The 17,495-nt window shown below is 42.1% G+C and overlaps 1 protein-coding gene across 1 annotated transcript; it reads left to right on the forward strand.

The window, feature by feature from the left end:
• The first annotated feature begins 895 nt into the window (after nucleotides 1-895).
• On the forward strand, nucleotides 896-16,065 carry frk (fyn-related Src family tyrosine kinase). Its single transcript, XM_069161794.1, has 8 exons — nucleotides 896-1,470; nucleotides 3,997-4,118; nucleotides 6,238-6,401; nucleotides 6,507-6,675; nucleotides 10,758-10,916; nucleotides 12,736-12,917; nucleotides 14,537-14,702; nucleotides 14,801-16,065. The coding sequence occupies exons 1-8, from the start codon at nucleotides 1,064-1,066 to the stop codon at nucleotides 15,007-15,009; spliced, it is 1,578 nt and encodes a 525-aa protein (XP_069017895.1). The 5' UTR covers nucleotides 896-1,063; the 3' UTR covers nucleotides 15,010-16,065.
• Nucleotides 16,066-17,495: the final 1,430 nt, after the last annotated feature.

A 17,495-nucleotide genomic window follows, 5' to 3' on the forward strand; every position in this document is an offset into this window, starting at 1 on the left:
ACAGAGCTAGCGAGCCATAACTAACACATTATAAGACCGAAGCTGCGGGCCGTATGAAATCTGACGGGCCGGACTTTGGACATGCCTGTGTTAACAGATGCTCCGCCCACCTCTGAGCCTGGTTCTGTTAACAGATGCTCCGCCCACCTCTGATCCTGGTTCTGTTAACAGATGCTCCGCCCACCTCTGAGCCTGGTTCTGTTAACAGATGCTCCGCCCACCTCTGATCCTGGTTCTGTTAACAGATGCTCCGCCCACCTCTGAGTCTGGTTCTGTCGGAGGTTTCTTCCTGTTAAAGGGAGTTTTTCTTCCCTCTGTTGGAGGTTTTTCTCCTTTAAAGAGGAGTTTTTCCCTCCTAGCTTATGTGGGAATTGTTGAATTGTTGAATTGTTGAATTTTTGGGTTTCTTTTTATAATATTATAAAGTTCTGCTGAAAGGACTTTAATGTGTTACGATTCATGAAATAACCTGTGTTGTGATTTGGCGCTATATAAATACAAATTTATTAAATTGAACATATTAATTCAGGAATTTCGAATCAGCCAATTTTTTTTTTTTTTACTTTACTGTAGTTGTCTAAATTTGTAAAAAAAATTCCACTTGGCTGTTAAACCGAACATGTTTCTGGACACTGCAGATTTTTTTTTGTAGAAGGAAAATTAGTGCTTTAGAAAAAAAAGCGCTAAAAAAAAACCCTCTGATAGCAATCACAGTCTTTTAAACCACATTCCTCATAATGTAATCATGACAGATCTTCAAGCAGGCGCGGTGACGCCTCTCAAGGCACATGACGTCACTCCGCGGCTGGGAGTCAGCTGCGCGCCACTCCCCATTCCTCAACAGGTGCAGGTGATTGCTGCAAGTTGCACATTGAACTCCGTATTCGACCTGGAAACTTGAAAGTGGCAGTTACTTCCCCTTCACACTGTGCTGAGGTCAAAGACCACTGCTGTCCGATGCTGGATTATTACATTTTGGACCATGCCGACAGGAAAAGGAATTCCCCAATCTGTGTTCGTCTGACAGCGCACTATGACTGGCTGTGATTGACGAACGCGTATCATGGGGATCCAAGTGAGCTTCTCTTCGTGTTGGCAGAGTTTTTTGGCGTGTTTTAAAAAAGGTGACACTCGCCCGTCTCGGGGTGAGACCCGGGATGAGACCCGGGATGAGATCCGGGGTGAGGAGAAACGGACCGCGGCGAATGAAAACGCGTCAGAACTCTACAAGAGAAGAGCTTTGCCGCCGCTGCCGGTGGGGTTAACCGGGGACTATTACGTCGCCCTGTACGATTACTCCGGGCGTACCGAGGACGACCTGAGCTTCAACACCGGAGACACTCTCGAGGCGCTGGACAAAAGTGCCGGTGACTGGTGGTTTGCGAAAGGCCTCACCGGGCTGTCGGCATCCAAACAGGGATACATCCCCGCCAATTATGTGGCGCCTGTGGAGAGCATTGACGCGGAACCGTAAGTAGGCCTGTTACCTGTTAGTATCGGCAGCGATCTGAAACGGATCATCCACCAGAGGAGGCTGCTGCCCCGTGTATGACACAGTAGCGCGCATTTACTGATTTCGGACTTTTAAAACACCTGCAAACAAGTTTCTGTCATTTCACGCCACACTGGATTTACGTTTACAAACACTGGAACATGTGACAGCAGACCGTATTTTGCCGTCTTGTGTCTTTTGAGTCCAAGTCTTGACTCAAACCAAGTTAATCATTGCCTGAGACCAGGAAGAATCCTCCACTTCCTCGTCTGAAATTAATCATTTCCACGAAGGTACAGTTCAAAGACACAACAGCAACAACAACGGTGCATTAAAGGGACTTTGCCTGTATTCCTGTGGGTCCTGTTTGACCACATCCTCGTGAGTAAAACCAGAAACTGGTTTTGCAACAAGCTTTTATTTCTCTGCAGGTATACTAATTCAATGCTGTGAAAGACCTGCAGGTTATTGGGAGGTCATTTATCCTTTTTCTCTCCTGCTGCATGTAACTTCATTCCTTGAAAACGTAGCATCCTAAAAAAAAAAAGTCCAACACAAATTTGTAATCTGTTCTGTTGGACAGGCAGCTGAAACATGTTCCTTCTCGGCTGTATTTTTTTTTTTTTTTTTTTTTTTTTTCTGTTTTATTCATAAGAATACTATAAAAACAGGATAGCAGATTCTGGAATGACCGAATGCCAAAGTCCTCTCAGTGAAATGGAATATTAAAGGTCAGGCCTTTAACCCTTCCACCTGTTTAATAAGTGTTCAGGTTTTACTCTTTACTCCATTTTACCTCCATCCAAAACGGTATTATTGTCTATATCTGAATACATCATTTTATTGCTGGCTAACTTCTGATAAGTTGGACCTGATTTATTACCAGTTAAAGCTTATGGAGAAGTTTCTGATTAGGCGTATTTGGCATCTGTTGCTATTCTCAGTTTATTAAAATAGATTAACCTGCAAAAAGCAGCTGAGCCAATTGTATACTGTTCAGGTTCTGTTCCTTTGATCAAGCCTCCGATTATTTCATTCACGAGTGAGGCTCATGTTGTTTGTTGTTTGTTGTCACACACTTTCCCAAGTTGTCAGTGACTCTCTGCTTCCAGCACATCAATTCTGAGAGATGTGAATCTTTATAACGCGCCGTGTTTATAGTTTCATTTTTTTTTTTTTTTTAAAGTCTCTCAAAACACACAGGGGAAAAAATCATATTCAGGAGGATGCAAAAAAAAAAGAAGTTTTGTGCACGCAAAACTACTGACGTTTATTAAACAAAAAATATGTTTCAACAACCACCTATGTTCAGTAAAATCAGAAAATTCAAACATGATGTAACTAACAAGCGATTAGTTTTCTGTTTGATCCATATTACCCACTGCACGACCATTTACACCCGTCAGCTGCCATTCATTCTCCCACTTCTTTATTCTCCACCGTCCTTTTTCCAGGTGTAATTTGCTTTTACTTAATTTTGAGGATTTTTGGAGGGAATCTGCTATTACTTCATTTCTTACAAAGTTTAGTGTAAAAAAAAATAAAATAAAATAAAATAAAAAAAATCCCTTCACACGTCAGTTGGTTCGACTAAAAAAACAAAAACAAAAAATCGTAGTTTGAAAGAATGTGCTGTTGTATAATATTGAGGAATTTTTTTTATTATTATTTTTTTTTTTAAGTAAATAACGGATACTTGTGAAAGCAAATATTAGAGTTTGGAAAAATGAGCTTTTGCGTAATTTTAACAAAGAGAAGGCCATTGATGTGTGAAGTGGTTTTGCTGACACCACTGAATAAAGATGAAGTTATTGATGTTTTTTTTTTTTTTTTTGTGTGTGTTGCACTTTGTGGATGGTCCCTGGACATGCAGAGCAGTTTAATCTGCTCGTTTCCAAGGACGGCTGGTTTTGATGATAAATCCGTCGTGAGTGTAGCTCATCGTCTTCTTCCCTCTGTAGAAACGAGACCTTGTTTGTGTTTTGCAGGACGTTTAGTTCGTGAGTTTTGAATGAAAGAAGTTTGAAATGTTCCAACTCCACCGAAGTTGTGTCTGCTTGACTTCGTGTCAGACGAGCGTGTTCGCGGTCACGTTGTAACTGTGCTCACGTGAAACTGCTGCGAGGTTTTCGCTTTGATGGATAAATAGTCACGGAAATAAAATCACCTTGGCTGCGATTGTTACATTTGTTTATGCTCTCGGTAACCGCCCGACGCAAAGCTTGATGTTGCCTGGATGAGCTTCACTCGGGTGTTTTGAATCGATCTGGACGTGAAGAGTCCAAAGCGCAGTAATAATATAACGTTTGTTTTTGCAGAAATCAAACGGGCTCATCAAAAACATAAAAAACAAATACAATTGCGGCAGCGGCGGTCCTATTTTCGCCTGGTAGTAAACCAGCATGGTTTGACTATATGTGGCTATTAAAAATTGTGATATGAGTACATTCAGAGCATTATATGGCTTTTAATATTTGTAATTTGGCTGAACATCTGATTTGCAGATGGTATTTTCCCGACACCAAGAGGCTGGATGCAGAGAAGATGCTGCTGGCCGAAGGGAACCAGCACGGTGCCTTCCTCGTCAGAAACTCTGAAAGTCAGAGAGGAGAGCTCGCTCTCTCGGGTAAGCAAAATGCATATTGTCAACAGCTCCAAATACACTCTTCTTTCAAACAACAACAACAACAAAAATGATTTCATGTGCAATTTAAGGTCAGAGGTCAAGGTCAATATGACCTCAAATCCGTCCTGTCCGTCAGTCTTATTGTTGTGAATCCGCTATCGCAGGAACGCGTTGCGGGAACCTCTTTAAAATTTGTCCCCGACGTTTACATTTATTGGACTCAAGGATGAAACCGTGACCTCCAAAACAAATTTGTGGCCTTAATTTAATCATTCAAGTGTCCAACAGGATAAAATAATTATTTTTCTTTTCTGTCCATTACTCGACACTGAGGGGCAGAACGGGAGATCGTGACCATTTTTCATATTTATGACAATAAGTGCTTCTTTACTGCTGCTTTGCAGGAAGGTACGACTTTGGTCAGTTATGTTCTCGGAGTTGTCTGCGTGTCGGTAAAACCTAATGTGCTTCTCTTGTGTTATGGTGCATGTGCGTATCTTTGCATATAAATTTGCGACAGGCTTTTATTTTTTGGGGGGATGTGAAGAACTGGATGTGAACTTGGACCCAAATGCATTTGCAGGTTGCGTATCTGCGACGATGCCCGTTAAGTATCTCGCCTCCATTTTGCGTATTTTACACACGGCTTTGCTTTTCTTCAGATCTTTACCGTCTTCAGAGTTACACCGGATTAACATGCATCCATGCTTTAAGGCTGTAAAAGGAGCATATTAAAAGTTCAATCTTAAGATTTTATGCATTAATATCGCCTTATTAAAGTGAAGATCGATTGCTGTCTGTGTAGCTTTCTCCGTTCCCCCCCCCTGCTTTGCACAAAGAGCATCAACAACAATAGCAACCACACATGGCAAAACACAATAAGCATTCACAGTTAATTCTTAAACTAAATTGTGCTAATCTGAAGTTTCGTACAGTATGCAGTCGTGGATCCGTTTGTTGGAACTCTTCGATTGAAAAGAGAAAAACACACAATGTTCACCAAAATCATTTGAAACTGATAAAAGTAATCTGCCTCCATTATTATTTCCATTTAATATAAATCAAAATTTGATTTTGATTTTTGGATTCAACAAAATGTTTTGAATAATAAAAATGAAAATGGCACTGATCAAATTAATGGGACAATTAAGCTAATATTTTGTTGTAAAACAACTTCTGTTGCTCTGTGAGACTTCTGCCCCTGTTAACAGCAGATTGGTCCGATCTTACAAGACAAACTGAGCCAGCTGTCTCAGATTTGAAGGGTTCTTTCTCCAGACTGCACGTTTCAGCTCTTTCCATAGATGCTTGACAGGATTCACATCAGGACCCCTGGAAAGGTCACTTCAGAATAGTCCAATGTTTTGTTCTTGGCCATTCCACGGGGGTGGGGATTTACACGGGGATTCCAGCTGCGTTTTGGGTCATTATCTTCCATGGCCTGCAACTGAGACAGATCTTTGTGGCAGCCTCGGTCGTCCTCAGATTTCATTGAGCCCTGTACAGATTCAAGGCACCATGTGCCGGACGCAGCAAAGCAGGCCTAAAAATAACAAGCTTTCAGTCTATATGATGTTCTTTTCCTGAAAAGCTGCACACTGCAGCTTTTAACAACCTCATTTTGAAGTGTAAAAGAAGACAGTGTTTTTCAGTGGAAAAGTGATAAAGGCAATTTAACTGCGCAACATGAAACCACTGAAACACACCTCGCAATTAGCCCATAGATATAGTGGGGGAATTTAATCACTTAATGTATTTTTCTCACCAAAACAAGACCAAAAGTACAGCACAGCTCCTGATGGGTGCTGAGAGTGCTCTGGGTCCACTGGATGCAGAAACGGTTTGTTCATACATTTGCAATAACAATCAGTGTTTGGTTTAAAGGATGTTTCAGGGCCCCAAAGTGGTTTAAAAAAAATAATTTGCTGCAGCTTCAAACCACAGTTAGGCTCACTTAGCTAATGAAGACATACTATGCTGACATTAGCAAGCAACAGGATAGCAGGAGGAAACATTCACACGTGAAGCCTACTGGGCTGTAACATGGCAAACCTGCATTGGGCTGTATTGTTTATAACCTTCAGGTACGCCTTGATAAATCCTACTTGTTGTTTTTCAGTGCTGGACAGTGGGGCGGTGAAGCATTACAAACTGAAAAAACTGGAGAACGGTCACTACTTTGTGACGAGGAACAGATCTTTTCTAACACTGAACGAGTTGGTGGAACATTACTCCGGACAGGCTGATGGCCTCTGCACACGTCTGGGTGAGCCGTGTAAAAAGGTAAAGAAACACTGTGCAGCACCACGTGAACTGAACACGTGCCGTTTGTTTTCTTATTTGAATTATTGCCTCTTATTTTGGGAGTGACTCTTCCTGCCCACGCAGATGGAGGCTCCACAGACTCACGGTCTGTCCTACAACACAGTCGACCAATGGGAGATCGATCGCAAGTCCATCAAACTACTGAGGAAGCTCGGAGCTGGACAGTTTGGTGAAGTCTTCGAGGGCCTGTGGAATGAAACCACGTCAGTTGCGGTGAAGACCCTCAAACCTGGTAGGCTAAAACAATAGCTTTGTGTAGCACTAATCTAAAAACTTGGCGAAATCAAATCGTAATTATTATTTTTTTTTCATCCGACTGTTTAAGAGACCAATCGAATCACACTTATTTAAATAGATAGATAGATAGATAGTTACTTTATTAATCCCCAAGGGGACATTTTTTCACTACAGCAGCATTTATAGATACAAGAAAGAAATAAAATAACAGTAAAAAATATTAAATATAAAAATGCACAGTATATACAATAAAATAAAATAGAATAGAATCATTAAATTAAAACTAACTAAACAATAGTGCAAAGTTTTTTTGTTTTGTTTTATATATTTAAACAACCAAGAAAAACAGAGAACAGACAATGGTGTTATTGTTGTGTGATGGATTTTGCCAGAGGTGAGTTATTGTACAGTCTTATTGCAGTGGGCAGGAATGATCTCCTGGATCTGGAATGATCTCCTGTATCTGTCCTTGTGACAGCGGAGCTGGAGGAGTCTTTTGGAGAACGTCCTCCTCTGTCCCTGCAGCAGGTGGTGGAGAGGGTGGTCAGGATTATCCAATATAGATAATAGTTTCCTCAGCATCCTCCTCTCCACCACCTTTTCCAGACTGTCCAGTTTGTAGCCGATGATGGAGCCGGCCTTCTTAACCAGTTTGTTAATATCTGTTGGTGTCTCCGGCTCCAATGCTGCTGCGCCCCCCCCCCCCCCCCCCCCCCCCCCCAGCAGACCACAGCGAAGTACAGTTACTGGACACAATAGATGGTAGAACATCTCCAACATCTTGCTGCACACATTGAAGGATCGAAGTTTCCTCAAGAAAAAGAGTCGACTCATCCTCTTCTCGTAGACAACGTTGATGTTGGTCTTCCAGTTCAGTCTGTTGTCATGGAGACACTGAGGTACTTGTACTCCTCAACCATGTCCACCTCCTCTCCCAGATCTCTCAGCAGTTGTGGAGCCATCGTCTTCCTCCTGAAGTCGACCACCATCTCTCTGGTCTTGGCCACGTTCAGGAGCAGGTGATTTCTCCCCGCCCACTCCACAAAGTCCTCCACTACTGCCCTGTACTCCTCCTCCCGTCCATCCCTTATACACCGACCACTGACTCCTCCTCCCGTCCATCCCTTATAGACCGACCACTGCAGAGTCATCAGAGAACTTCTGCAGATGGCAGGACTCTGAGTTGTACTGGAAGTCAGTGGTGTATAAGGTGAACAGGAAGGGAGACAGAACAGTTCCCTGTGGAGCTCCAGTACCACTGACCACCGTATCAGACGGCACACTGCCCAGACAGACAAACTGTGGTCTGCCTGTCAGGTAGTCGGTGATCCAGGAGACGGTGGACGTGTCCACCCCCCACCACCCGCAGCTTCTCACTCAGCAGCAGTGGTTGGGTGGTGTTAAATGCACTGGTGAAATCAAAGAAAGTGATTCTCACAGAGTCACCGGTTCCATCCAGGTGAGACTGAGCTCGTTGCAGCAGGTAGATGATGGCGTCGTCCACTCCCACATGAGGCTGGTACGCAAATTGCAGAGGGTCCAGTGAAGATTTCACCAGCAGCCTGAGGTGGCCCAAGACCAGCCTCTCCAGCACCTTCATCACATGAGATGTGAGGGCAACCAGTCGGTAGTTGTTGAGGCCGGATGGAGTCGTCTTCTTGGGGACTGGAACCAGGGAGGACGTCTTTCACAGCACCGGGACTTCCTCCTGCTTCAGGCTCAGGTTGAAGAGGTGTTGCAGGACCTCAGCCAGCTGGACGGCGCAGGTCTTCAGGACCCCGGGGCCCATGCCGTCAGGTCTTCAGGACCCCGAGGCCGATGCCGTCAGGTCTTCAGGACCCCAGGACTGATGCCATCAGGTCCTGCAGCCCTGCGCTGGTGGAGTCTCTCCAGCTGTCTCCTAACCTGGCCAGTTGTCACAGAGAGGGACTGGAGAGGGGGGGAGGGGGGGTCATGGCGTTGATTGTGGAAGAGCCCTTTGATGTTGAGGGCTCTGTGTCCATGCAGCTCACCAGGGGAGAAAGACGGGTGAGGGGGGAAGGCAGTGGAGGTGTGAAGGAGACAGATGAGGGCAGTGAACTAAACCTGTTGAAGAAACAGTTTAGCTCATTGTTCCTCTCCAGGGAGCCCCCTGGTTGTTCCTCTCCAGGTTCCCCCTGGTTGTTTCTCTCCAGGTTCCACCTGGTTGTTTCTCTCCAGGTTCCACCTGGTTGTTTCTCTCCAGGTTCCCCCTGGTTGTTCTCTCCAGGGAGCCCCCTGGTTGTCTCTCTCTCTCCCCTTGAACCCAGTAATCTCCTTCATACCGGTCCACACCTCCCTCACGTTGTTATGCTGGAGTTTGGCCTCCAGCTTCCTCCTGTAGGAGTCCTTGCCCTCCCTCAGCTTCTCCTTCAGGTCGTGCTGAACTCTCCTGAGCTCCTCCCTGTCCCCAGACCTGAAGGCTGCTTTCTTCTGATTAAGAAGAACCTTTAGGTCACTGGTGATCCACGGCTTGTTGTTGGGGAAGCAGTGTACAGTCCGGGATGGTACGGTGGTGTGTTCACAGAATTTGATGTATTCTGTGATACAGTCTGTCATGCTGTTGATGTCCTCCCCATGTGGTCCACACAGCACATCCCAGTCCGTGGACTCAAAGCAGTCCTGCAGGGCTTCTTTAGCCTCCTGTGTCCACCTCCTCACAGTCCTAGTGGTTACAGGCTGCCTCTGTACCAGAGGAACATACTTTGGTGTCAGCAGGACCAGGTTGTGATCTGACCTACCAAGGGGGGGAAGGGCAGTAGTACTGTATGCATCCATGGCATTAGCATACAATAAGTCCAGGGTTTTAGTGTTCCGGGTGGGGCAGTTAACATACTGGTGCAAAGTTGGCAGAGCTTTATCCAGACTGGTTAAAGTCTCCAGTAACTGCCAAAAATGCACCGGGATGCTGTGTCTGAAGTTTGGACACAGTGGAGTGGATGGTGTCCACTGCTGCCTCTAAGTCAGCTGATGGAGGAACGTACACAGCAACAACAATGGCGGACGAGAACTCCCTCGGCAAATAATACGGGCGCATCCCCACGGCTAGAAGTTTAATGTCCGGGCTACAGAAACGCTCCTTCACACACACATGGTCGGGATTGCACCACCTCTCGTTCACATAGACTGCAATCCCTCCACCTTTCTTCTTGCCGCTCTGTACAACGTCCCTGTCCGCCCGAACAGTCCTGAAGCCGGGTATGGCCGCGCTGTGGTCCGGGAAATGTGAATGCAGCCATGTCTCAGTGAAACACATGATGCTGCACTCCCGGTATTCCCGCTGGGTCTTTACCAGCGCGCCGAGCTCATCGAGCTTATTGGCCAAGGACCTCACATTCCCCATTAAAATCGCCGGTACCGATGGTTTATATTTCCTCCACTTCGCCTTCAGTTTTGCTCCAGTAAATATGAAATATTTGAAAGTTATATGTAAGCTGACAGAGATCACTCCTTCATGTTTAGTGTGAGAAGCCAAAGTACCGAAGTCATAAACCTGCTGAAAAGAAACCATCAGAAATGCTCATTATGAAAATGAGCGTGAAAGTTTCCTCTTAAACTTAAAAAAAAAAAAAAAAAAAACATTTACTGATGAACTTTTTACAAGCTTTTACCAGATCTTTCCACGACATCTCAGTCTTCTTCAGCAAACAGAGTTTGCTCATTTGTCATGGAGTTTAACTGCCATCATACGTGAAGTTTCATGTGACAACAGGTTGTCATACGGAGGAAACATTCCTGGTGATTTTCTACAAATTCTAATTTGCACTACATTTGGATTGAAACGTCCAATCTTTAGTTTACTGAGCACTTGCAGGTGGCCAGTTGGTTCCTTATAGGATAGTTTGTCAGAATTTAAAAATAAAAATGATATTGTGTCGAGTATATCTGGCATGCAAGTAGTTGCATTTATCCGCAGAACAAATTCTTGTTAAGAAAATCACCTTGATAGTTACAGCCTCCGTGGCTCATCAAGACAACATCCGAGGATCTGGTACAAACATAATGGCATTCTATTTATTGGAAATCAAATCATATCTCAAAATCACTGCACCCCCCCAGGTACCATGGACACTGAGGACTTCCTGAGAGAAGCTCAGCTCATGAAGAGGTTGCGGCACGTGAAGCTCATTCAGCTGTACGCTGTCTGCACCATGGAGGAGCCCATTTACATCATCACAGAGCTGATGAGCAACGGCAGTCTGCTGGACTACCTCCAGAGTAAGAAACCACATTTTTCATTTTACAGATGTGATTAACTGCTGCCTCCACTTGATGACAGGGTCAAAGTCCAGCAGTCCAACTCCCTGTGGCAGGGACTTCTACTAAAGAGACTTCTACTGGAGCAGAACAACATGTAAACGTCCCCACCAACACATTTTACATCATACATTTTATTAAGGAGAGTTTGGATGAAATGTGGGAAAAGTACAATTATGATTGAGCTTTAAAATGTGAGACTCTACCGTCTTATTTTTCAGACTTCTAGTTTCATAATTATGCTTAAAAACTGTACAAGAAATAATAATGCAGATCAAAGCCTGACTGAGATCTTACTGATGAATGAAGAGTGACTCATTCTGCTCTCCTGTAAATAGACAAGCACTCAAACTAACCCAGTTTTATCTATTGGCATCAAGATACTGCATGAAGTGAAAAGAACATGCGCTTGGTTCTGTTCTGAAAAGAAAATTTTAACAGATGGAGCTGTGATGCAAAGCTCATGAAGGCCGATAAGGTACTTTAAAAGCCTTCGGGGCGGAGTGCTACGATATATTTCAAAAACACAATCCTTCTTAGTTTCATAATTTTAAGTGTGATAAACATATTTGTAGATTTAAGGTGACTCTCCTTTTCTTAGGATGTCATTATCTTCATTGTCCATTGCAATTGTTATTATCCGCCTCCAGTTATCGGGTCACGGAGACAGCTGTTGCAGGTCCCTCATCCCCAGCCCCCCCGCCAGCTCCTCCAGGGGGGGTCGGACGTTGTTCCCAGTTAGAAGTGTTTTATGAAATCATAGTTATTTTGGAAACGTAACCCTCCAGACGAGCCTGATCCCAGTGTCAATGTCACAGTCGTTCTGCCAGACTGAAACCGTAAACTGAAGTTCTCAACATCTCATTTATCTGAGTCTTACCTCACAATGTGCAGACATTTCTATAGTAGAAATCTCGTGACCCTGATAAGTATTTTTGATAAAAGAGCTTTTATTTGCCTCATAAGTAATCGCTGCAATGTGTTGCGTTTGCCTCATAGACACATGCTGTGCTGCATTGTGACAGATGTGTCACTTTCAGACTGAGTGGTGGTCACGTGTAGATGTGTACAGCCTCGAGTCCATCTGTGACCCAGATCTACTATAATTTACCACACACGTCTGCAACAGCTCGTGGCTGTTCAAAATTATACAGTCATGAAGTGTAATATTGACCAAGATGGTCAACATTAAAACTGTTACTGAAAAAAAATGAGTCAGAGGTGCAGTCGATACATAAATTCTTGAAATTGAAACTTGCACAAACATTGTCTAAAAAAAACATTGATTTAGTTTTAGGCTGGACAATTTGAGAAACAACTAATTGGACTTTTTTAAACATTAATAAGAGGTTAAGGGTTCAGTGTGTAGGATTTAGTGTCATCTGTTGGCAGTAATAAAAAGAAGTGCTATTCATTATTCTCTTTTCACCTCTAATCACCTGATTGTTCGGGTATAATCACCTGACACTAAGAATCCTTGTGTTTTGGTTGCCTTAGACTGAGCCCTTCATATGTACTCTTCCACAGTGTGCCGTGTTGCACCACTGTGTTTCTACCATAGCTCAAAATGGAAAAACTAAACTCTGCATTGAGAGAGGCCCTGTTGCATTTGTTGCATATTTTTAAATGAAAACATATCGATGGCAATTAATAAGCAGTCTGTAACGTCCCCGCTCCAAGTCGAACTAAATAGGCTTAATATTTTCTTACTCTGCCCCCTATGATGCTTAAAACATGCTTGGACTGCAACTGAATATTTGCCTTTCTGCCTGCATTACAGAGGATAAAGGCGTCACAGTGGGCATCTCGCACCAAATTGAGATGGCAGCCCAGGTGGCAGCAGGCATGGCTTTCCTGGAGTTACAGAACTACATCCACAGAGACCTGGCAGCCAGGAACGTCCTGGTGGGCGAGAACAACATCTGTAAGGTGGCTGACTTTGGCCTTGCCAGGGTCTTCATGGTGGGTTTGAAATTTTAAGTGGTATTGTATACTGTATGTAAAAAGTGTTGGAGTTACTCTCACTTATCATTAATCCTGTACTTGAAGAGTATTTTAAACCTTGAAGTGCTCCCTTAAAATGAAGCTCAAGCAAGCCCATATTCTCTCTGTAGTTATGCAACCTAGTTTCCAAAAAGGTTGGGGGTTGGGGGGCTATGTAAAATGCAAATAAAAACAGAATACGATGATCATTAAAATCCATATTTAATTGATAATAGAATAAAGACTTAATGCATTTTTAAACAGAGAAATTTTATTGTTTTTTTGGAAAAAAGTTGGGACAAGGCTAACAAAAGACTGGAAAAGTAAAAAAAAAAAAAAAAAAAAAGTGTAATGCCAAAAAAATCCACCAAATGGAACATGTCGCAACTAATTAGGTTACCTGGCAACAGATCAGTAACGTGATTTCAGTTTAAAAACATAATTTCGGAGATTCTCTCAGCAGTGAAAATGGGGAGGGGTTCACTACTCCGTGAAAGACTGAGTGGGGGAAAATAGTGCAACAATTTAAAAACCATGTTCCTCTGTAAAATTTCAAAGAATTTGCGGATTCCATCATCTACGGTACAAAATATCATTAAAAGATTCAGAGAACACGAGGAAATCTCTGTAAACAGGGGATAAGGATGAAAACCAATATTGGGTGGTGGTGATCTTCGGGCCTTAAGGCGGCACTGCATTAAAAAACAGACATGAAACTGTAGAGGAAATCACTGCATGGGCTCAGGAACACTATTTTCTACGAACACAGTTCATCGTTGCATCTTCAAATGCAGGTTTAGACAAGCATGCAAAAAAGTAACCGTTTATAAACATGATCCAAAAATGCCCAAAGACATCATTAGCCTGCTTTTAATGTTATTAAATAAACTGACGGTGGGAAGCTGGGTGAGTTATGCAGACAGTCCACATCGAAATATGCATTCAGCCTTACACTATATTCTTGCTGAGTGAAGATATCTTAACGAAGTACGAGTGAGCCGATGGAGGAAAATACCCGGTAGTGTCACGAGCTGAGCTGTACCTTCCCTCTCGTCCAGTGGGAGCAAAGTTCTCCAAGATATCGAGATATTTTATATAAACCAAATTGAAACGAGCCGATGCCAGAAATAAACCAGAAGAGTCCCGATGTGTTGTTAAAATTGTTGCCGACATTAAATTCAAAATGAGCATATAATGTTCAAACAAAATAATACTGTTCATTTTCTACATTTGATATGTTGTCTTTGTTCTATTTTTAATTTCAAGTGTTGATATAATTTGAAAAAAATTATTTCAATCTGTTTTTATTTACATTTTACAAAGCGTCCTGACTTCTTTTTAAACTCGGTTGCACATCCTACCTTCACATAGAGGTATGCATTATAGAGCCTCATAAATACTCCACAGCCAATGCCACAGTTTTGTGTTTGTTTTTGTTTATCTCTTTGGATAAATGTCCACTACGATATGCCCCTGTTATGTAAATTATCCCTGTAAAGTCCAGATTTGTTTCTCCTGTGTCGCAAAGTGTGGAATTTTATACTATCGTTGACTGACTGAAAGTAAAATTCCGTATTGTGTGCTTGTTTTATTTCTAGAAAGATAATGAAAATGTGTATGAAGCCAAAGAAGGAACAAAATTTCCTGTGAAGTGGACCGCTCCCGAGGCAATCCACGACAACAAGTTCACTATTAAATCAGACGTTTGGTCTTTTGGAATTTTGCTGTATGAGATCGTGACATTTGGCCACATGCCTTACCCAAGTGAGTGAAACTATCTTGAGGTCTCTGAACCCTGCAGGCGATTGTTTAAGAATTCTCTCCTATTAGATCAGTTCTCATTATGTCTGTAATTCTTGCAGACATGACGAACTTACAGGTGGTCCAGAAGATCCCGCAGGGCTACAGGATGCCATGCCCTCTCAACTGCCCCAAAGTCTTGCATGACATGATGGCAGACTGCTGGAAGGGAAATGAACTGGAGCGGCCGACGTTCGAGACCCTCCAGTGGAAGCTGGAGGATTTCTTCGACATGGATGTGACTTCATACGACGACACCGGCCGTTATTAGCTCGACGACCGAGCCGTGAAAGGAGGAAACGTGGGATAAAAAAAAAAAGCTTTGTCAACAAAATCTAAATCCAAACATGAACATGCATAGACATTCCTGTAAATAACAAATTCAAACGTAATTTAAATTTCCACTTCTTGTTCAATGAAGGATTTTAACTGTTGACTGTTAAACCTAACCAGACACAGGGGGAGCTTGTACAACTGCACTTGGTCTTACTTTGTTTGAGAACTGATTGCATTTCCAGACAGACAGTATACGTGGATATCTTCTAAAGCACACTTGACTGGAAGCAGAAAGCTGCTGTCCGTCAACTCGTCCAACCAGTTCTGCCGGCTCCAAGCATAATGCATTCTTTCCACCGGCGACCTGTTGAGCTGCTACCAGACAGCATCTGAAGGATTACGAGTTTACAAGCTGGAACTGTTCTGCTCAGAGTCTTTGTGCGTCAGAGTGAGTAGCAGGTGCTGCCATCTCAGGTATTTCCTCATTGCATATGTAGCCACCCAGAAGTTGGTCCTAGTTTTATTTAAATTCAGCCGTTGCAGTTGGGGCCAAACAGTAGAGGAAAGCAAAATAAAATGGTTCCATAACCGAGTTATGTCACTTCAATCTTTTATCTTCAGGAAAACCATAGAGAGCTACGGAATAACAAAAAAAAGGACCTGTGCACAAAAATGTATATATTTTGTACTATAATAATTCATGAGAAAGTTGCTAATCGTGCTCATTTTTTTTACACATTATTTGCAGGAATTAAAAGGTTAGTTCCATCTTAATTAATGCAGTTAAAGGGACTATTTCACTTTTTGTAATTTTAGAAAATACAGTAGTCTCGAGTCACACACTTTTGATGCATCTTGCCATGGAGGCTAATGTTAGCAGATTTCAGATAGATGTTATAATTCAACGGCTTTGACTCTTCCCTATGTTTTACCATTATCTGGTAAGTGTTATATGTGGCTGTTCTGTAAAAGTTCCATAGTTTCATGTCATAGTTAGTTTTTATAAATGCAAAATGTTAATGCAAAATTAAAAAAAAATGCGTCACTTCAATGTAAGTTTTTCTTTATTTAAGCTAAATATACTTTCAACCAGTGACCAGCCTTAATGACATCCCTTCAACAAATTGTCTATTTGTGAGCAAAAAAATGATTTTATTAATTTGGGTGCACATATTTTCCCTTTGACAACTGCTCTTGCATATGTCAGAGTTTTGGCCGCCCCAGGCCCCTGAATGGTTTTCACTGAGGTGGTGTACGGTAGAATGATTTGTGGGGTCCCTATCGTCAGCCCTCCCACACCAAGTTTAGTCTTTCTTGTTCATCTTCTTACAGTAGAATGGCTTCCTGACGATGGACTTTTTTTTTGTTGATTCTGTTAAGACTGACTCAGTTCTTTTGAACCATCTGTAACTGCAACCTCGAAGAGACAGAACAACCAATCAGACGCCTGACATGTTGATTTAAGCGCTAGAAACTGCTGGTTAATCTAATGTTCTGATGATTTTATATGTTGTTTGTGTCATGAACAAATTGTTGTTAATTGCATTTTATAACCATGATAGTGTTTATATAATTGTATTTTATTTTAACTTAACTGTCCTTCATGCCTGACAATAAAAAAAAAAAAAAAAATCTGTTTAGTATGATTATTTTTTGTTTTAGGCTAATCTGTCGCTGTTTGAATTAAGTACTCTGATGTGAAAACAATCATTTGATTGTTTTAATATTCCTCAGAAATTTAATAAAAATACTCAGACCATGTGGTTAAAACATATCCTTTACCTTTGCTTTCAACAAGGTGGTCAGATGGTCACTCAGGTGCGTCTGGTACCTGTGTGTGTGTGTATGTATGTATATATATATATATATATATATATATATATATATATAGTTAGTGTATGAGCATATATGTTTGGCAGATATTGAGTCAGTTGACTCTTGCAGTGTTATTTTGCATTAATTTGGAACTTGGTGTTGGAAAACAACAAATTTCACATCTGTATTTCTTGGCGGGTGTTGTTGATGTTTTTTGTTTTGTTTATTGCACAGATTAAGAAAAATCCAAAACAAAGTCCAAACCTGAAAAATTAAGTAAATAAAATTCATGAACAGTTTTCCTGATTTCCACAGAACAGTTTTCACAAATATTTTCAAAACGCTGCATTTTATGCTGTTTTCAAATTGTTATAAAAGTTAAATTGTTTGGGAACTTTTTTTGTATAACTGTTTAGTTTAGCAAACAACATAAAATCAGTAGCTTAGTGGATGTTTTTGCAATGTAACAACATTTTATCCACCTTTAGTTTTAATGAAAATAAACCAGGCGACTGGTGCCTGACATCACAAGACTGTTTAATCAACTTGGTGTAATTCCACATGTGGCCACACCGTGGTGCTGACACTCCTACTTATACTCCTGCCTCATGAGCTTATCATATCTTACTGTGGCCTACAGGGTTGTGTTCTGTGGTGGAAATTCTT

The sequence above is a fragment of the Embiotoca jacksoni genome, unplaced genomic scaffold (assembly GCF_022577435.1).
Source record: "Embiotoca jacksoni isolate LCO1_2020_lvr unplaced genomic scaffold, fEmbJac1.0.p SCAF_29, whole genome shotgun sequence".
NCBI lineage: Eukaryota > Metazoa > Chordata > Actinopteri > Embiotocidae > Embiotoca > Embiotoca jacksoni.

What these genes read in the sequence shown, in the direction of transcription:
- frk (XM_069161794.1), top strand. Translation starts at nt 1,064, where the DNA reads ATGGGGATCCAAGTGAGCTTCTCTTCGTGTTGGCAGAGTTTTTTGGCG. An exon ending in AGGAGAGCTCGCTCTCTCGG is followed by an intron (nt 4,119 to 6,237) that starts GTAAGCAAAATG and finishes GTTGTTTTTCAG; the next exon opens with TGCTGGACAGTGGGGCGGTG. An exon ending in TGGCCACATGCCTTACCCAA is followed by an intron (nt 14,703 to 14,800) that starts GTGAGTGAAACT and finishes TAATTCTTGCAG; the next exon opens with ACATGACGAACTTACAGGTG.